Genomic DNA, 21,361 nt, shown 5'->3' on the forward strand with positions numbered 1-21,361 from the left:
AAGTAGGTTCTTCGATAGAGTCTTCGGTGGGTTCTGCCTACAGTATTCAGTAGGTTCTACAGTAGTTCTTCGGTCGGTTCTACTGTACAGTAGGTTCGACAGTAGGTTCTTCGGTAGTTTCTTCATTAGAGTCTTCAGTGGGTTCTGCCTACAGTAGTTTTCAGTAGGTTCTACAGTAGGTTCTTCAGTAGCTTCTACAGTAGATTCTACTGTAGGTTTTATGGTAGATTCTACAGTAGATTCTACAGTAGGTTCTATGATAGGTTCTTCGGTAGGCTCTGCCTACTGAAGCGGACCATCCTACGGTACCATGCTGAGCATCTGAACCTTGTTCAAGTAGGACTTTGGGAATGTCTACATATTGGAGGAGACAGAGACAACTGACCAGGACGGGGGGGGGGGGGTGGGGGCAAGGGGACAGGAACGTGGGGGCAGGGGCGATACGGAGTCCAGGTGACTAAGACCGGGTGGGGTGGAGTCCAGGTGACCAGGATGGGGGGACGGAGTCCAGGTGACCAGGATGGGGGGACAGAGTCCAGGTGCCAAGGAAGGGGGGCGGGGGGGTCCAGGTGGAGAGCCGGAGGGACTTCCTGCAGGTCAGATGGTGATGTGGTGCTGGCGCAGCTTGGCTGTCAGCTGCTCGTGGGTCAGATCATGTCTGGTCATTATTCCAACGATCTGAAAGACACCACAGTGTGGTCAGACACAGCCTGGACTGATGCATGCTGGGATATTTCCTGATGCTATGAAGCCTGCCTGCATTTGAACGGACTCTCACAAAAAGGCTCCCGGGTCGACACCCCGGTCAGGACCTGAAGGTGGCGCTAGACAGAGACCCTCCAGAGCTTTCAGGAGCTCTGTGCTCTATTCTTACCTCCCCGACGGCGTTGACCACCGGCAGGTGCCGGAGCCCCATGGTCCGGAACAGGTTGAAGACCTGGGACGTCCGGGTGTGGGGGGACACGGTGTAGGGACACGGGTTCATGTAGGGGGTGACATCCTAGGAGCACAGGAGACACCAGCGTCATTTAGAATCACTGACTTGGCAGGACTGACTGCTGACTCAGCATGTGGGTGTCCCTACTACGATCATGCGGGGGTTGAGCAGCGCCAGGTCCAGGTCGTGGATGTCGGGGTAGCGGGGGTAGTCCTCCGTCATCTCCTCGTAGGACAGCCTGGGCTGAGACGCACTCTGGTAGACAGTGTGGAGACGTTCAGAGTGTGTGTGTGTGTGTGTGTGTGTGTGTGTGTGTGTGTGTGTGTGTGTCTCACCGACTGGGTCTCGGCGTAGCACACCCCCCTGATGAGTAGCGTGACCAGCTGCGAGCGCAAGATGAGGCCGTGGAAGGTGAGTGGTCTGAAGCGCTCCTCCATGGTCCACTCCTCGCTGGGTGACTGGTCCGGGTACAGGGCGGGGTAGGGGGCGTGTCTGTGGGCGGAACGCAATGTCAAACCCATCTGGACACACCCCTCAGGATCCGCCCATCAGGACACGCCCCAGGTAGACCAGTGGCTGAACACCTCCTCCAGTCAGATAATACAGGGGAACTCCACCCAAGTGTATCTGATTGGTTCTTTACTTCTGTCAGCTGACTGATCTCATGACCTCTACTTAATGTGTTAGTCCTACCTGTTCTCATCCTACCTGAGCAGGTGAGTAACCATGGTGACGCTGGCGGTCTACGCCTAGCAGCCTAACCCTGGCGGTTTACTGCCGGTGGCCTACCTCTGGCGGCCTACCCCTGGCGGCCTACTGCTAGACCTGCTCCTACCTCCGGTCCAGCATCTGCTGCAGCAGGTCCTCCCTCTCCTCCGAAGGCTCGGCCGCGGCGCTCTGCTCGTCGCAGACGTTCCTCAGCTCGCTGGACGGGTAGGACTTCATGGACTGACAGCGGCGCCTCTGCTCCGCTGCCCGGGTCATCACGCTGCATTTCTACCAGTAGGACGGACAGACAGACGTGAGACGGTAGACAGGTAGGTCCTCACCTGCTGAGGAGCGCTAGCCTACCGGGACAGATCTGTCCCGCGTCGTTAGCTTCCTGCTAATGTGTTCAGCATGTCTGTCTCTAGCGCTTCCTGTCCGTCTCGTTCGTTCCTTCTCTCACTCTTTCATTTAGCTTGACTTCTGTCTTCCTCCTTCTTCCTGTACACGTTCTAAACAACGAGCTTGAATTGTAGCGCCGCTGCCCCGTTTCAGCCAGAAGCTGCTCCTGCTAACATGCTCCTCTAGCTCCACCTACTGGTGATACTGATGAATGGTTCAAAACCAGGGGGAGAACAAATACTGGCTGCAGACGTCAGAGAAGACGCCAACATTACTGCTGAAGCTGCACCTGACCACCTGAGCCCACCCCCACACAGGGGGGGTGGGCTCATCACTTCCTGCTTCATCACTTCCTGCTTCGCTCTACTCGTCTGTTGAGATGAAGAGCATCACCAGAAAGTCCACCACAGGGTCGCCATCAGCGGCAGAGGGTGGCAGCATCACAAACGCTCAGACCCCCCTGTCTCAGCGTCCCGTCGTGCCCCCCTGTCTCAGGCTCCCCTGTCTCAGCACCCCTGTCTCAGGCTTCCTGTCTCAGGCCCCCTGTCTCAGGCCCCCCTGTCTCAGACTCCCTGTCTCGGCCCCCGTGTCTCAGGACCCTTTGTCTCAGATCCCCCGGTCTCAGGTCCCCCTGTTTCAGGTCCCCCCATGTCTCAGGCCCAATGTCTAAGGCCCCCCTGTCTCAGATTCCCCTATCTCAGATCCCCCTGTCTCAGGTCCCCCTGTCTCAGGCCCCCTGTCTCAGTTTCTTCTGTCTCAAAACCCCCTGTCTGTTTCAGGTCCCCACTGTCTCAGGCCCAATGTCTCAGGTCCCCCTGGCTCAGGCCTCCACGTCTTTGGTCCCCTTGTCTCAGGTCCCCTACCCAGCGGGACTCACCCTGAAACGGATGTTGTTGCTGACCAAGATGTTTCCCTTCATGAAGTCCTTTTCGTTCTGCCGGTTCTCGGTGACTACGGGGAAGGCGTGGTGGGCGGTGGTCCGGAGGATGCTGACCAGCGACTGGACACGGGTGTGAGGGTACACGTAGGTCAGGCTGGGCTCCATCAGCTCGCTGGCAGTCAATCTAGAGAGTAGGAAAGGAGGACGAGTCACAGGGGACATGGACTCACAGGCCGGGGGCGGGGCCTATGAACACAGAGGCCAGGGGCGGAGCCACCAGCTCCTACCTGTCCAGCTCCGCCTCCGTCTCCCACTCCAGGAGGGGCACCCCCCTCAGCTGGATGTGCATGTCGTAGATGCCCTTGTTGAAGAAATCTCCCGTCCACTTAGCGACCTATCAACACAGGCGAAGGTCATGTGAGCCGATCAGGAAACCTGAACCAATAGCAACGTATTCTCAGCATTCAGAGCGGCTCATTGGCTGAAGGCCTACCATTAGAGTGATCATGATGGGCAGCCCGTATGTGATCTCATTGGTGGATTCAATGAGGATGACCGTCAGGCTGATGGTCATCCTGACCACACCCCCCAGGAAGGCAGCAGCTCCAATCAGGGCGAAGGTCCCCGAGTAAATGTCAAATCCCAGTTTCCTAACAGACGATGGAGCCACATGTTGGTGGACGTTCCACACGGACACCCCCACCCCCCGGACATCAGGTGAACGTGCTCTTACACTTTGAGGATGTTGGCCACCAGACGCCCAAACGCCGCCCCACAGAGCAGCGAGGGGACAAACAGGCCGCTGGGAACCCCAACGCCATAGGTCCAGAACGCCAACAGGAAGTAGAGCAGCTGGAACAGCAGCAGAGACACGGGACTGAAGGTACCTGGGGGGGGACACACCTGGAGCTGAGCCACCACAACTCAGACCAGTGGGCAACACCCACAACTGAGCACTGCGCTCTGATCCCAGCCAGAACAAAACAGGGGGGCATTAACTCCATGGTGTGTGATGGTGTGTGATGGTGTGTGATGGTGTGTGTGATGGTGTGTGTGTGATGGTGTGTGATGGTGTGTGTGATGGTGTGTGATGGTGTGTGATGGTGTGTGATGGTGTGTGATGGTGTGTGATGGTGTGTGATGGTGTGTGTGTGTGATGGTGTGTGTGTGGGATGGTGTGTGATGGTGTGTGATGGTGTGTGATGGTGTGTGATGGTGTGTGTGTGATGGTGTCTGTGATGGTGTGTGTGATGGTGTGTGTGATGGTGTGTGTGATGGTGTGTGTGATGGTGTGTGATGGTGTGTGATGGTGTGTGTGATGGTGTGTGTGTGTGTGATGGTGTGTGTGTGATGGTGTGTGTGATGGTGTGTGTGTGTGATGGTGTGTGTGATGGTGTGTGATGGTGTGTGTGATGGTGTGTGTGATGGTGTGTGTGATGGTGTGTGATGGTGTGTGATGGTGTGTGTGATGGTGTGTGTGTGTGTGATGGTGTGTGTGTGATGGTGTGTGTGATGGTGTGTGTGTGTGATGGTGTGTGTGATGGTGTGTGTGATGGTGTGTGTGATGGTGTGTGTGTGATGGTGTGTGTGTGATGGTGTGTGTGTGATGGTGTGTGATGGTGTGTGTGTGATGGTGTGTGTGTGATGGTGTGTGTGATGGTGTGTGTGATGGTGTGTGATAGTGTGTGATGGTGTGTGTGTGTGATGGTGTGTGTGTGTGTGATGGAGTGTGAGGCAGCTTCAGGCTTTAGGAGACATGGCACAGGTCAAAGGTCACGTTCTTGTCAACCGGGTCTGGTCTAAATGCTGCGTTGATGCTGCTCACAACAGGACGGGTATATCTACAGGTGAGCGACATCTGATTGCAGTGATTAGACAAGACCCCCAACCAACACTAACAACCTCCCCCAAAGGCATGCTGGGAAGGGCCGGTGGCAGAAATGCCTTTAAACCCCGCGTGCGTCTCACCCTGCTGGTGGAAGAGCTGATGGATGGCGGCCTCCTGAGGGTTGAAGAACAGCGTGGCCATGTCGTTGTAGGTGCTGTTGCTGCAGAAGAACTGGCGGATGGTTGAGTTGATGTCCTCACGGTCAGAGAGCTGGAGGGTCAGAACCAAAAGGTCAGAGTGGAGGTCAGAAACGGCATGAGGGAACGACGGAGGAAATGGCTCCATCTCCTGGAGGACTGATGTGATGTGTGCGTGCGTGTAACAACCTACCACAGTGCTATTGAACGAGGGCAGGTCACGACATTCACCCAACAACATGGAAGCTGTAAATATCACCAATGTTGTCACCATGGTAACCAGCAGACTCTCTAACACTCTGGAGGAGGGCAGTGAACAGAGCAGCTCTGAGTAAAGCCTGACAGGACATCATGTCAAATGTGATGACAGCTGGGTGACGCCACTGTCACATGTGACAATGTGATGACGTGACGCCGTGACGACGGTGTCACACGTGATGCGGTGACGACGGGGTCAGACTGAACTACTTCCTGATGCGACGTCACCTGATAAACTTGGCTTTGGGGTGGATGTGCTTGACGCGGTATTTCGCCAGAATCTTGTTCAGGCAGTTGAAGAGCGCCCCCATCAGGCCTCCGACGATGCCCATCAGGATGAAGAAGGCCAGGTCCACCACCGTCCACAGGTGACAGTCCTTGTCTCCCTCTGGACACTGGAGGGGGGCATGGGGGGGGTTTGGTTAAGTTGTTCCAATGAAGTGCAATTCTTCTTAACTAAAGTTTATTTTGAAAATTTAAAATCACGTAAAATACACCATTGCATTTTTTTGTGTAGATAGGGGTGGGACTTAACAGCTCTAACACTAACATGATGCCACAAATAGTTTTTATAAATATTAATTTGAAAGTTAGTGAACTGGAATTCCTTTTTTTCCAGCATTGAAAACTCAATGATGTCATTAATTAAATCATCAATTTAATGTTTGATCAGGTTTTTAGAAAAATTAAAAAATGAGCTTAAAAATGCACTAAAAACGATAAAAACATTGTTGTGTTTTCTTCATTGTTGGGTGACGCGCTGAATGAAAGCTGATGAATGAAGCCCACGACCTTCTCCATCGATTCTGACCTTGAACTCTCCGAAGTTGAGCAGCCCCGGCAGTTGGAAGGCCCCCCATCGGTTGAAGCTGATCCCCGAGCGGAAGAAGTTTAGCGTGAAAGCAGCCGACATGGAGCAGAAGAGCTGGAAGGAGAGCGGTTCCTCTGGGGGGTTAGGGTACTGTTCCTCTGGGGGGTTAGGGTTAACCCTGAACACTGTTCCATTAGCTGGCTTTATTCCATATATCCTCAGTGGTCACACAATATTGACCAATCACAACATACTGGTGATCATGGGTTGTGATATTTAATTTTAAGGAGACATTTCAGAGGTAAAGGAACCTAAAATAATTGAAGAGAGGAGTCTTTGAGATGATTAAAACATTGAATCGAGTTAAAAGCTAACTTCAGACACACTACTCCTTAGCTCACTCAGCATTGGTGTCCAAACGGCGTCTGAACGTCACCCACACGTTAATGTCCACAGACCCGTACGATAACACTGACTGGAGAACGATTGAACCATTGTGATCCCACAGGATTACTTCTCAGAAGCACAAATGTCCATGGCTGGAACTCGTGGGTCCACAGCCATCGCTGCACAGCTCATTTGACAGGAGAACCAAAGAGAGAGAAGAACCAAAGAGACAGTAGAACCAAAGAGACAGGAGAACCAAAGAGACAGGAAAACTAAAGAGAAGAACCAGAGACAGAAGAACCAAAGAGACAGGAGAACCAAAGAGACCGGAGAACCAAAGAGACAGGAGAACCAAAGAGACAGAAGAACCAGAGAGACAGATGAACCAAAGAGACAGGAGAACCAAAGAGACAGGAGATCCAAAGAGACAGGAGAACCAAAGAGACAGGAAAACTAAAGAGAAGAACCAGAGACAGAAGAACCAAAGAGACAGGAGAACCAAAGAGACCGGAGAACCAAAGAGACAGGAGAACCAAAGAGACAGAAGAACCATAGAGACAGAAGAATCAAAGAGCAGAACTAGAGACAGAGGAACCAGAGAGACAGAAGAGCCAAGGAGACAGGAGAACCAAAGAGACAGGAGAACCAAAGAGACAAAGGAACCAGAGAGACAGAAGAACCAAAGACACAGAAGAACCAAAGAGACTGGAGAACCAGAGACTGGAGAACCAAAGAGACAGAAGAACCAGAGAGACAGAAGAACCAAAGAGACAGAAGATCCAAAGAGACAGGAGAACCAAAGAGATTGGAGAACCAAAGAGAAGAACCAAAGAGACAGAAGAACCATAAAGAAGAACCAAGGAGACAGAGGACTCAGAGAGACAGAGGAACCAGAGAGACAGAAGAACCAAAGAGACAGAAGAAACAAAGAGACAGGAGAACAAGCGTTCCCCTTCACTAGACTGATGACTCACCACTTTCCAGGTGAGGGCCTGGTTCCAGAAGGACGAGCCCTCTTCCAGACTGAAGAGAGTGCCCCCTATAGGAGCCCCGAAGGCAGCGGCCACCCCAGCAGCAGCCCCTCCCGACACAAAGTCCCGCTTGTCCCTGGAAAAAGTGATGATGAACGTCAGTGGCGTCCAGAGAAGTGGTGAGCGGAGCTGTGATTGGACGCTTCCGTAGGCCTACCTGTCACTGCGGAAGAACGGGAAGTTCAGCTTGATCCTCTTGAAAGTGATGCTCTGAAACTGATAGAGGAGGAGAACATCTCAGGAACGCTAACCAGGGACCAGAGCTGTTTAACCTTATTGACCTGTGTCGCAGCCGATTGGAAACAACCGTCTCCTAGCAACAAGCCAACCTCCTCACACAGATCACGACAACATAGCCCCTGTGTGTTGGTGCGCGACCAGACGGGACCAGATGTTGTCATCAGGTCAAGTCCATGTGAACATCACCACACCTCTGTGCAGAGAGACACAAACCAGCACCGCTCTGGTTGGGTCCAGTCCAGTCTGAGTCGACACTGGTCAGAGGTCAGAGGACAGTTCTGTTCCAGAAGGTCTGGTCATTCACTTTTCTGACTTTCCAGGTGTCAATGAAGGGTCGCATAACTTTTTCAGACATGTTCGAGCCTGAGTGGAACACAGTTGTTTGATTCCCATTTGAGTGAATGTCAAATTTTGTGTCATTTGATTGGCGTTTTCAAATGATCCAATCTGGTACTAACTGAAAAACGCTTGGGTGGCTGAGGAAACCATCACGCAGCGCTCTGATTGGATAATATAATAGTGGTTAAAACCTGCAGTGTAAAGTTGCACAAACTTAAGCATAGCATCAGCGCAGGAATGACGTGCTATACAACCGAACCCACCACTTCAAACCAAAGAACGTCTGCTGGACACGTTTGGTCCTGAGCGTGTGTGTTCTATAATAATGACGACACAAAAAATGGCATCCAAAGCAGCTCTTAAATCAGGACTTAGTGCAACTGTTTGCATATTAATCAAAGTCAATTTTGAATTGGAACCTGCCCAAGCTGAGTTACAGTAGGTTATCGGCTCCAGGCCCAAAATCGAGCGGGTCTCCTTTAGAGGACAGGGGTGGACAGGAAGTGGTTTCATAGAGAAGGAAGAGTAAATAAAGTTGGTCATTCAAAGGTCAGAGGTGGAGGGTGAAATGATGTCAGCCTGATAAGGACTGACGAAAGTCTGTGGGCGACGTGACCCCCCCCCAACGGCCGGGAGGTAGTGGTCAAGCCTCCAGTAAACAGGAGGTCACCAGGACGGCCTCCTGTGTGTGTGTGTGTGGGGGGGGGGGGGGTGTGCAGTGCTGAGAAATATTGCAGTAAAACAGGGTCAGATGAGTAATTGCACCAAAGATGCCCCGGTAAGCCTCACCAACCCCCCCGCCCGCCCACCTTGGGGACCAAATGGGCACAGGTCACCCAGCTGGAAGCCAGGTTTCAGTGACGTTATGTGATCCAGTTGATAAGAGGTGAAGTCACTGGAGATAAAGGTTTGTTTGACCACGATCCAGAACCCAGAAGAACAAACCAGTCACAGCTGTAGGGGGGCTGGAGGAACAGCTGACAGAGGGCATCCACCCAAACAAACTTTTTATTGCAGTCAATAAAAAGAGTGGCAGTGTGCTGTGGAGGTGGACGTGAGCCAACGTGGAGACGAAGGTGTCTTTTGAACAACGTCCACCGAGGTGGAGTGGAGGTTCTCCACAGGAGGTGGAGTGGAGTTTCTTCACAGGTGGTGGAATATAGGTTCCCCACTGAGGTGGGGTGGAGGTTCTCCACCAAGGTGGATTGGAGGTTCTCCACCGAGGTGTAGCGGAGGTTCTCCACCAAGGTGGACTGGAGGTTCTCCACTGAGGAGGAGTGGAGTTTCTCCACAGGTGGTGGAATATAGGTTCTCCACTGAGGTGGAATGGAGGTTCTCCACTGAGTTGGAGTGGAGGTTCTCCACCAAGGTAGGGCGGAGGTTCTCCACTGAGGTGGAGTGGAGGTTTTTCCACAAGAACCCAACGTGACATACTAAACACAAGCAGTGACACGTGAAGTCAGGTGGGAAGGGTTTTCTGGATGGGAATCGTTTTCTGTGTTGTGGTGAGATGAACATGTGGGGGTGGGGGGGGGGGTACCTGAGGAAGGCCAGCTCCCACGATGGCTCCGCTATGAATCATGGGACCTTCCTTCCCCACAAACAAACCTGGAAGGAGAGTAAGAGTTGAGACCAGCAAGGCCCACCCACCCCCCCCCCTCTCCCGGCTCATCTCCAAGCCGTCATGTGGACACTGATCTGGGTTCAGATCGGGGTCATGCTTCACCTCCAGCCACACTGAACACCACTCCAGTCGCTTTGCACAGGAAGGTTCGCAACCGGACAACTCCAGGAATCTTTACTCCATTCAAGTAACTTTTGATCTCCGGAATCCCCGAACCTCCAGCTAAAGGCTGAATAAACAACAAGACAAATGTGAGTGTTAGTGAGTATTAGAACGTGATTGTAACAGGAAATGTATTCACAAACACCAACACAACAACTTCTGGCAAAATCACACACCAGTGAGACACGGTTAGAATAGCCAAGCATTCCAAAAAATCCTTCAATGTATGACAATGACAATGTCCTATCAGACGCCTTTAAAACCCTTGGGGGCCGATTAAAATGGCTATACACCTTACCCGATAAGTCACAAAAAGACTGTCTCATAAAAGGGTAAAAAAAAATGTAATACAGAATTTTTTTTTCTTTCAATGCATCTGATCTTTTCCATTATTTCAGCCCTATCTATAGATATAAAGTTTATTAAATTTTTTATTATTATTTTATATGTTTATGTGGAATTTGCCATTAGAACCCTGTTTTTCTTCCAATGGGAAAAACACAACATATGGAATATTTCCAAGTTAGTGCACAGTTTAATATTTCTGATAAAGATATTAAAATTATTGAAGGTTTTTACAGGTGTGTGAACACAAACAGCGAGTCTGTTTCTGGGTTGTGCAGTGATTTTGGGCTTGCTGCAGACAATGAAGATCTAGTTTCATAAAAACATGTCAGCATTATTGTATATAGTAATATACTGTATATAATATACATATATAATACATAAAGATATAATATATATATGCTTATAGTATATGAAAAATATGTGGTTATAATAGGAGTCAATTCAACCATTTTTGCACAAATCGGGTAAGGTGTATACACAATGAAAATCTGCTATTCTATACACTTCTAATGACAGGCATTAAGGAATTTAGAAAATAAAGTTGAAAGAAAATGACTGGCAACATTTCATATACTTAGTCTTTTAATTGACTGATTTATTGGGAGAGGAACACATAAAAACAACAAAAATGTCACTTTTTGTACCAAACAGGCCCGAAGGGTTAAGCATCTAAAACCCCCTTTACCCCTTTTAACCCCCTAAAAACCTCTTTAATCTCCCCAAAACCCTCTTTGACCACCTAAAAATAAGTTCAGTGGCTGCCCCCAAGGGGCAACTGAAAGCATATAAAGCAGGACAGGTGTAAAACATACAGTGTAAATGTAAACAGAGTAAATATAACAATAATCTATATTAATAATAATAATCTAATAATAACACATAAATAAATACAATGTTTATGTTAAATAGTTTTTTGAGAACCAAGTGAATTAGTACAAAACCTAGTTTAGTCCTCATAAGGTTCCACCTCAGTCCTGGTGCAGTTGGCCCACAGCAGACCAGAACGACTGATTTACCCTGGTTTAGTTGTTAACTAGTTCCAGATGTTGGTGGAATGAACTCGTCTCCAGACTAAACTGTAGATAACCATTCCCAGTTCTGAACTGAACTTTATTAATGAAAGTATTTTAATATTTGTTCATACAAATCTATTCCAAGATGACAAACAACGAAATGTTTTGTTTAATATAGAAAAGAAAAAAACATCTCCGTGCTATCTTCAGCCTCTTTTTCCTCATTGCGGGTCACGGGGGTTGCTACTGTATCAATGACAGACACCAGCTGCCCCAGGGGGCAAAGCCACCCTACCCATCAGGACCAGGCTCAGGTTCAGGACCTGATGGTCCCTGCAACTTATACCTGAACCCAGGTGAGGACCCAGCAACAAACCCACTGGTGTCCCAGATGACCAGTTTGTGTGAGTTAACCCCTGAGAGCTCTAAAGGGCGTGTTAGTAGACATGAAGTCTGCAGTCGGGGAAAACCAAGGGCGGTGGATTATGTTTCTACATCAACGAAGGTTTGTGTAAGGATGTCACAGTGCTCAGCAGGTTCTGTGGACCGAACATTGAGACATTCTTCATCAACTTCAAGCCCTTTTATCCTCCGCGGGAGTTCTCCTCTTTCGTGTTCGTCGGTGTTTACATTCCACCGCAAGCTAATGTGGATGCTGCACTCCATACATTAGCGGAACAAATCACGGATATTGAAAGAAAACACCCAAACTCATTTTTAATCATCCTGGGGGACTTCAACAGAGAGAAACTAAACAACGAGCTCCCTAAATACAGACAGCATGTGACCTGTCCGACGAGGGACAACAACACGCTGGATCACTGCTACACTGTAACTCAGGACGCTTATCGCTCGGTCCCCCGCGCACCTTTGGGAAACTCTGATCACTGCCTCGTCCACCTCATCCCAGCCTACAGGCAGAGACTGAGAACATCTCGGCCTGTGGTGAAAACGGTGAAGAAATGGACCAACGAGGCAAAGCAGGAACTACAGGAATGTTTTGACTGCACCGACTGGAGTGTTTTTGAAGCTGCTACGGACAACCTGGATGATTACACGGACACTGTGACAGCCTACATTAGCTTCTGTGAGGACCTGTGTGTGCCAACCAAGACCTTCTGCACATACAGCAACAACAACTTCTTCTGCGCATGCGCGAGCAGGCTGCAGTTTCCTCTGCTCAGAGCGAGTTTGTTTGCATAATTTTGCGTTTTTTTCTATGTTTCTGCGTGTATTTTTCTAGCATAAATTTAGATAATGTATAGTAATATGCTGGTGTACTCCAGGGAGGAGTTGATGTCCATGAGGGTCAAAGGAGACCCCGCAACACGCGATCTCATCCCCGCTGAGCTCCGATGGAGATATCGCGGATGCCGAGTGGGTCGAGTTGAAAGGACTAGACTAACGGCTAGAGCCGCTAACCGGAGGAGAGTCAAGCCCTCCGTCCCCTCCGTCATCATGGGGAACGTGAACTCTCTACCCAACAAGTTGGACGAACTGACAGCGCTGTGCAGGACTGATCATCGCTACCGGGAGACCAGCTTGTTGGTGTTCTCTGAGACGTGGCTAACTGGCGACGTGCCGGACGCTAACGTCCGACTAACCGGCTTCTCCTCCGTACGAGCGGACCGGGACACGAACACCGCCGGTAAGAAGAAAGGAGGTGGATTAATCATCTACACCAACGATAGATGGTGCCATCCAGGACATGTGACGGTGAAATCAACACTGTGTACCCGCGATCTGGAGCTAACAGCTGTTAGCATCAGACCCTACTACCTGGCGCGTGAATTCTCACACGTCATCGTCCTCGCCGTCTACATCCCTCCACGTGCGGACCCTGAGGCGGCACGAGAGACCATCTGTGGGACCACCTCTGCTCTTCGGACCCGGCACCCGGAGGCGCTCGTCATCATCACCGGTGACTTTAACCACGTCACCCTGGACTCATCTCTCCCCACAATGGTCCAGTGTGTAGACTGTCCCACACGGAAGAACAGAACCATCGATCTGTTCTACACTAATGCTAAGGAGGCATACACCGCCACCCCCCTCCCTCCACTAGGTAAATCAGACCACAACCTAGTGTACCTACAGCCTACCTACATCCCGCTGGTGAAACGGCTGCCAGCAACAACACGACAGGTCAGGAGGTGGTCCCCGGAAGCAGAGGAGATGCTGAGGAACTGCTTCCAGACCACCAACTGGGATGTCATCGTGGGCTCACATGGGGAAGACATTGAGGGGGCAGCTCAGTGTTTTACAGACTACATAAACTTTTGTGTGGACACCGTGGCCCCTGTTAGGACAATCAGGTGTTACCCCAACAACAAACCATGGGTAACCAAGGAAGTCAAGGCTGTCCTGAACAGGAAGAAGCGGGCGTTCAGGAGCAAGAATGAGGAGGAGATGAGGAAGGCCCAGAAGGAAGTGAGACTCTGCCTGAGGGAGGCCAAGGAGGCGTACAGGAGGAAGCTGGAGAAGCAGCTGGGGCGCAACCAAGTGCGGGAGGTCTGGAATGGGATGAGAACCATCACCGGACACGGGAAAGGGCGCAGCACTGTGGAGGGGAATATTGAACGAGCGAATGAACTTAACAGCTTTTTCAATCGGTTCAGCTCCCCCACCACTCCCGGCTCCTCGTCCCAGGCCTCTCCTGGCCTACAGGCCTCTCCTGGCCCTACAGACCGCTCCACTGATGCTCCCTCCTCCTGTGCTTCCTCTCCTTCCACCCCTGCCACTTCTCCCGAGCCCACTCCAAGAACTGCGAAGCTCAACGGCCCCACCTCAACCACTGGACTTCCAACCTCGCCACAACCTCCTGCTCCCACCACGACCGAGACCATCATCACTGCAGACCTGGTGACGACAACGCTGAGGAGGCTCCGTCCCTACAAGGCGGCTGGACCAGATAAGGTCTCCCCAAGACTCCTCCGAGCCTGTGCTTCGGAACTAGGGGACCCCCTGCAACAATTGTTCAACCTCAGTCTGCGGCTGGGGAGGGTCCCGTCACTGTGGAAGACCTCCTGCATTGTCCCTGTACCCAAGAAAGGACGCCCTACTGAGCTCAACGACCACCGACCGGTCGCTCTTACCTCCCACGTAATGAAGACCCTAGAGCGACTGGTCCTGGAGCTCATGCGTCCACAGGTGCAGGGTGCTATGGACCCTCTCCAGTTTGCCTATCAGGCCAAGGTTGGGGTTGACGATGCTGTCATGTACCTCCTCCACCGCACACTCTCCTACCTGGACGCCGGGGGCTGTGCCGTCAGAGTGCTCTTCTTCGACTTTTCGAGTGCCTTCAACACCATCCAGCCCCAGCTCCTGCAGGATAAACTGACCTCCATGGCTGTGGACCCCTACCTCGTGAGCTGGATTACGGACTACCTAACTGACAGACCCCAGTACGTCCGTATGGGGGACTGCTTGTCTTCTATGGTGACCAGCAGCACGGGGGCGCCACAGGGGACCGTTCTATCCCCCATTCTCTTCACCCTCTACACATCAGACTTCAAGCACAACTCGGATACATGCCACATACAGAAGTACTCCGATGACACCGCGATAGTGGCATGTATCCGGGAGGGTGATGAGGGGGGGTACAGGGCATTGGTGGCTGACTTCGTGGAGTGGTGCCAACAGAACCAGCTCCAGCTCAACGTCTCCAAGACAAAGGAGATGGTTCTGGATTTCCGGCGGGCACCTCCCTCTCCACAGCCGGTGATTATCAATGGCAGTGAGGTGGAGGTGGTAGAAAACTATAAGTACCTGGGACTGCAGCTAGACAGCAGACTGGACTGGTCACTCAACTCCAACTGTGTGTACAAGAAGGGGCAGAGCAGGATGTACTTCCTGAGGAGGCTGGCCTCCTTCAACATCTGTCCTAAGCTCCTTTTCATGTTCTATCAGTCCGTAGTCTCCAGTGTGCTGTCATACGCCATTGTGTGTTGGGGTGGGGGGGCCAGGAAAAGAGATATGGACCGTCTGAACAGACTCATCCGCAGAGCGGGCTCAGTGGTCGGGCTGAGCCTGGACTCTGTGGATATGCTTCTGGAGAGCAGGACCATGTCTAAAATTAAGGCCATCATGAACAACACCAGGCACCCCCTACACACCACCTTCTCCCAGCAGAGAAGCACCTTCAGCGGCAGACTGCTGTTACACAGCGCCTCCACAGAGAGGCTGAGGTCCTCCTTCGTGCCCCGTGCCATCAGGGGGTACAATGACTCTCTCAGGAGGAGCGGGGGGGAGGTGGCGAGGTCAGCACGGGGTTGAATATGGATTTAATTTAATTTAATTTAAATTTTATACTGTTGTATATATATATATATATATTATTTATTTATTTATTTTTTATACTGTTTTATATTTTAATTCAATTTTATACTGTTTATATTTTAATACTGTAATATTTTTAAATTTTATACTGTTTATATTTTAGTTATAGTTTAGTATATAAGTCCTGTTAGTGCTGCATGTGCCTGTCTGTTAGTGTAATGTATGTCTTGTGGTATGTCCTGTGATGTCAATGTTTCCTTTTCTCCTGGTGTTTATCCAGTATTATTTGTTATCTAATGCCTGAGCAGTGGATATATGCAATTTCCTCCGGGATTAATAAAGTATCTATCTATCTATCTATCTAACAAGCCATGGTTCACAGCCAAGCTGAGACAACTGCGCTTGGCTACGGAGGCGGCCTACAGATCTGGGGACAGGGCTCTGTACCGGCAGACCAGGAACACACTGTCAAAGGAGATCAGAGCAGCTAAGAGGAGTTACTCTGACAAGCTAAAAGGAAACTTTTCAGCCACCAACCCTCGTTGGTGTGGAGAGGTCTGCAGGACATCACCGGCTACAGACGCCTGTCCCCCCCTGCTGAGGCCAACAAGAACCTGGCTGACGACCTCAACAGATTCTATTGTAGGTTGGAAAAGGTCTTCACACCCACCACCCCCATTCCACTACCTGCAGCCAAGATCACACCACCATTCACACCTCCATTCCCCTCAACAAACACTGTCTGCACCCCACCCCCTTCACACCCCTGCCTGCCCCACCTCCAACCCCACTCCCCTCCACCCCCCATCCCCTTCACACCCCCAGCCTGCACCACCCCCAACCCCCCTCAGTGTGACCGTCCAGGAGGTGAGTCAGCAGTTCCACAGACAAAAGATCAGGAACGCACCAGGCCCTGATGGTGTCTCCCCCTCCTGCCTCAAGGTCTGTGCGGATCAACTGGCTCCAGTCACACAGATCTTCAACGGATCCCTCCAGCTGTGTGAGGTGGATCACCAGCTTCCTGACAGACAGGACACAGCAGGTGAGGCTGGGGGCGATCACCTCAGACACTCGGACAGTCAGCACCGGTGCCCCCGAGGGTTGCGTCCTCTCTCCGCTGCTCTTCTCCCTCTACACCAACGACTGCACATCTTCGCACCTAGCCGTCAAACTCTTGAAGTTTGCAGATGACACAACTGTCATTGGACTCATCCAGGACGGGGATGAGTCTGCATACCGACAGGAGGAGAGACAGCTGGTGGACTGGTGTAGTCGTAGCAACCTGGAGCTGAACACGCTCAAGACTGTGGAGATGACAGTGGACTTTAGGAAGTTCCCCTCCCCTCTGCTACCCCTCACCATTGCAAACAGCCCTGTGGACTCGGTGGAGAGCTTCAAGTTCCTGGGGACTACTGTTTCCCGGGACCTGAAGTGGACTCTCTACATCAGATGCATCCTCAAGAAGGCCCAGCAGAGGATGTACTTTCTCAGGCAGCTAAGGAAGCTCCTGCCACAGGAGCTGTTGGTCCTGTTCTACACGGCAGTCAGTGAATCGGTTCTGTGTTCCTCCATCACAGTCTGGTTCGGTGCTGCCACCCAAAGGGACAGGACAAGACCACAAAGGACAATCAGGTCTGCTGAGAAGATCACTGGGACCTCCCTGCCCTCCCTCCAAAAGCTGTACTCCTCAAGAATTAGGAGTCGGGCAGGGAAGATCATCTCAGACCCATCACACCCTGGACACCGTCTATTTAAAAGTCTACCCTCTGGGAGGCACTACAGAGCCCTCCTCTCAAAAACCAACAGACTAAAGAACAGTTTCTTCCCCCAAGCCATAAGACACTTGAATAATAAATATTAAATTATTTGTCTCCAAGTCCTTGCAACCTGTTTACATGGACTCAGCACTTATACATTGTGTTCCCCCACACAATGTATAGTATTTAAAGTATTTAGAATAGTTAAATTAAGGTATGAATGTACAGTTTGAGACACCACCTGCCGGAAACAAATTCCTTGTCTGTTTTTCAACAAACGATGGCCAATAAAACTGATTCTGATTCTGATGAACAAATGAAAACCTGAACGTGGAACACGAGGTTTACCTCGATGAGAACGAGGACGCCCGCGATGAAGATGAAGGTCATGTTGAAGGCCAAGAGCTCCAGCAGAGACAGCACAAGGCAGCCTTTGTCGCTGCAGCGCTCCACAGCTGGAGGGGGCCCAGTTAAGATCCAGTGACCACTGACGATAGGTTACAATTAACACAACAGTCTGCAAGGCATTATGGGTGCAAGGAATTAAAAGTCCGGGACATCAGTGAACTTTGTGATCTCTCTGGAAAGCATCCAGAACCTGTGTGTGGTCTGTTCTCTAGCGGCTGGAAGGCGTCACCCAAACCGTGTTCTCAGCCTTGAGCGACAAACATTTTAGCACCGTTTGCTTCATCTTTTCCTTCGGTCAAGTTATGTTCTTCTTATTTCTAATTATTAGTTATCAGACGTGACTTGTGTGTCATTAAGTCCTTCAGTGCTTTCACAAAATTGTAAAGTGAAGCCAAAAGTAACCTGATCAAATGTAGACAGTTTAAAACCAAACCTGGACCACACCCGTTGGGCGTCGCCCTCAACGGAGACGAAGGATACAGTCGGCAACCACCGAGAACTTGATGTTGGTGAAGAGACGCACAAAGAAATCCACGAAAAGGCCAACCTGAAAGAGAAAGGAGGCAACCTACCATAACCAGGTGTCTGATATGAACCTACCAGACCTACCATGACAACGAGTCTGACATGAACCTACCAGCCCTACTGTGACTCCAATGGAGAACATCATGATCCATCGAACTGCTTCATACTGTTTGGACTTCTGTTGGGAGATGGAGAAAATGTTCATGTTAACATCCAAATTCAAAAACCTGAAGCAGAGTTGAAACCACAGACGAATTAACTGACCAGCTGTTACTGACGTCTAGAATTTATTGTCATGAATTTATCATCGTGATTTTATTGCCATGACGACTGAGCCGGCTACAGAACAGAAGATGGAGAACCAGAGGAAGATGGAGAAATTGCAGCAGCTTATGATGCAACAAAGTTTGTGTACGTCAGAGTTCACCCGAACACTCTGAGCAAAGCATCATGGGATTGGTCAACAACAAACACAAACACTGATAAATATCTGGAGCGTCGGAGAACGTCCATTGAAGAAGATCAGTTGAGAACAAAGAGCTGGCAGTCGATGAGTTAACCTGGGTTTAACTTTAAACACCTTCCACCTAACCCTAACCCTGCCCTACATGTGATTGACATGTAGGGCAGGGTTAGGGTCAGGGTTAGGGTCAGGGGTTAGGGTTAGGGGATAGGGTCAAGGGGTTGGGGTCAGGGGTTGGGGTCAGGTTCAGGGGTTAGGGTCAGGGTTTGAGATTAGATTTAGCGTTAGGTTTTGATTTAGGATTAGACCTAGAATTGGATTTAGGGTTAGGTTTAGGGATAGATTTAGGGTTAGACTTAGATCTAATGTTAGGTTCAGAGTTAGGTTTAGGGTTGGAAAGGATTGGGGTTAGACTTTTGGTTAGGTTTAGGGTTAGATTTAGGGTTGGGTTTAAACTTTGTTAGGGTTAGTGTTAGACTTAGGGTTAGATTTAGGAGTAGGGTTAGACTTAGGGTTAGGTTTAGGCTTAGAGCCAACAGCCTGTTGATACCATTCTCTCAGTATCGTCCACCTGACCTTTGCTTCAGCAGGAACACAAATCCACTGGTGTATTGCTGGCATGCAGACCAACGTGTGACCAACACTTCACCAGAGAAGTGAAGTGTTGGTCACAAACACTTTACCAGACTTACCCTGTTCTCCATCCCCTCCAGAACCTCTGCGTGAGGCTCGTTGATGCAGCGGTCATAGTCCAGGCTCTAGAAAGACCACAACACAGACATATGCTGACCCAACATGTCCAATCAGTACCATGTCTCTGTCCTCAGGGTTCTCACCTCATAGTCTTTCCTGGGAAGAATCTCATCTTCTCCTTCTTCTCGGAGCTCCCCAAGGATTGTCTTGGTGGAAAAAACAGGAATAATCTAAATACACTACACAACACAGATCCCGCAAAAGTTGGGCTGTCCTTCAAAAAATTTATAAAACAGAATGCAGTCATTTCCTCATTTTGTTTTTACCTTAAATACAACTGAAAACAGTCGGAAAAACTGCCAATAAAAACTGGATTTTAAGTTGCACCTCAACAACTCATTGATTTTTTAAAAATATAAATATATGCTTTTTGTGATTTCTATGAAGCACCATGTCTCCGAAACAGCACGATTGATCAGGTTCCCGGATATTAAGTCAGTCAGTAGGGTCAGTCTCTACCGTGTGAAACATTCTGCGTGACCCTGAGCTCGTCTGCCGTGAAAAAATATCCTTGTTCTAATGAGTACACGTCTCACATCGCTTTGACACCATGGAGGTTGTGTCCCCTAGGTTTAAGAGGACAAGGACCATCCAGACTGTTGTGCCACGGTTCAGGACCATTATCCAGGATGGTCTGGTTGGGGGTTAGTGGGTAGCCAGTGAATGACAACCAACATGTAAACAACTGAAGGTGCTTCATAAAGAACAGAACTGAAGAGCTAAATCCAGAATGTGTGTTAACACTTGAGTTTAAGTTTCATTTTGCTTCATTCACAAATAAATCCACCGTGTTTTTATTCGGTTTTCACAGCCCAATCTCAGTTTGAGAAAATCACGACTTAGAGATTTCTCATTAGTAATATTCTGTATACCAGCCTTTCGTCGGCCTTCTGTAAGTATTTATATTTATTCCATTTATCCATATAATAATAATAATAATAATAATAATAATAATAATAATATTGATCAGCTTTGCTGCTTCAGTCTGTCAGAACTTCAGGTCTCCTGATGGCTGGAGGCCAAACTTCTGCTGTGGAACCACAATAGATTTAAACATAAGTAACTCTACTGAGTTCAGTAGAACATTCAGAGGAACCAACCACCCTGTGTTGGGATCCCAACGACCTGAAGGAGATTCGTTTTGTAGCTTTAGGTGATAAAAACAGGGGCTTTAAACCGGCCACTGAATCTACTGCGGCTTTCACATCAACAAGGCCGAACCCGGCATTGCAGGACCGGGAATCAATCCAAACAGTTGTTCAATGGGAATAAACGCAGTGCGGCCGGGGTGCAAACCCATCGGGGGTCGGTGCGTTGGTCCACAGCCCGTCCGAGGCGCGCCCCGGGCGTGGACACCTCCGCGGACCGGGGACCTCTGTCCGCGGCAGAACAAGTGGGAAGAGGGTGGAGCGAGGCGGACCCGACGCTCCGTGACGAGACGCAGGTGGAATTCCACCGGGAAACAGCGACCCGGTGCCCGCCCGGTGCGCGTCGGTGGTCTTTACCAGCTCCTCGGGGGTTCGCGTCTCTCCATCCCCGCAGCAGCACCGGCAGCAGAAGCCGTTCGTGCAACACGCCATCTTCCCGTTGTGTCACGATCCGGTCATGCCTGCGGCGCGGAAAGCATTCGGAACCACTGGTAGAACCGGAAAAACACGTTTTTGCCGAAACCACGTCCAGTAGAGCGTGTCGTGGAAATCTGCCCCCACCCCCCCGCAGCTGTACTTGAAGTGGATTTTAAATGCTCACTACGCCTCCATTATTTGTGAAATCCTCAGATTTCCCACGACCTGTGAAGGCAGCATCTCCCCCCACTCAGTCCCGTGGCGCTGCAGGCGGAGCCAAAACGTCACGGCTGCGCGTCTTTTACGCATCAGCCTGTTTATAACGGGCATACCGACGCATGTGCGTGTGTGTATGTGTGTGTGTGTGTGTGCGTGTTTTATACATACATGAGGAAAGTGTCAGGTGTGTTCCAGAGGAATTTAGTTAAAATACAAACTCAGCGATGACTG

General features: G+C 50.2%; 1 protein-coding gene across 3 annotated transcripts; it reads right to left on the reverse strand.

Moving 5' to 3' along the window:
- Positions 1-405: 405 nt before the first annotated feature.
- Positions 406-21,107, reverse strand: clcn6 (chloride channel 6). Of its 3 annotated transcripts, none has more exons than XM_068327970.1 (23): positions 20,852-21,107; positions 19,430-19,492; positions 19,286-19,351; positions 18,243-18,308; positions 18,086-18,152; positions 17,546-17,652; positions 9,742-9,868; positions 9,556-9,623; positions 7,594-7,652; positions 7,380-7,512; positions 6,019-6,132; positions 5,436-5,602; positions 5,143-5,248; positions 4,893-5,022; positions 3,658-3,811; positions 3,418-3,574; positions 3,212-3,318; positions 2,922-3,108; positions 1,773-1,933; positions 1,273-1,429; positions 1,085-1,192; positions 875-1,000; positions 406-678 (listed from the first exon to the last, which is right to left on the reverse strand). In XM_068327970.1, the coding sequence occupies exons 1-23, from the start codon at positions 20,924-20,926 to the stop codon at positions 598-600; spliced, it is 2,586 nt and encodes an 861-aa protein (XP_068184071.1). In that variant the 5' UTR covers positions 20,927-21,107; the 3' UTR covers positions 406-597. The 3 variants fall into 3 exon arrangements, with proteins under 3 accessions (XP_068184071.1, XP_068184079.1, XP_068184088.1); XM_068327978.1 differs by lacking the exon at positions 20,852-21,107 and adding an exon at positions 20,643-20,729; XM_068327987.1 differs by lacking the exons at positions 9,556-9,623; positions 9,742-9,868 and having other exon boundaries at positions 20,852-21,106.
- Positions 21,108-21,361: the final 254 nt, after the last annotated feature.

The sequence above is a fragment of the Antennarius striatus genome, chromosome 2 (genome assembly GCF_040054535.1).
Source record: "Antennarius striatus isolate MH-2024 chromosome 2, ASM4005453v1, whole genome shotgun sequence".
Classification (NCBI taxonomy): Eukaryota; Metazoa; Chordata; class Actinopteri; order Lophiiformes; family Antennariidae; genus Antennarius; species Antennarius striatus.

Coding starts and splice junctions, on each gene's coding strand:
- clcn6 (XM_068327970.1), bottom strand. CDS start 20,926: ATGGCGTGTTGCACGAACGGCTTCTGCTGCCGGTGCTGCTGCGGGGAT. Junction 17,653..18,085: donor GTTCTCGGTGGTTGCCGACT/GTATCCTTCGTC, acceptor GGCCCCCTCCAG/CTGTGGAGCGCTGCAGCGAC. Junction 1,430..1,772: donor CAGCAGATGCTGGACCGGAG/GTAGGAGCAGGT, acceptor TTCCGCCCACAG/ACACGCCCCCTACCCCGCCC.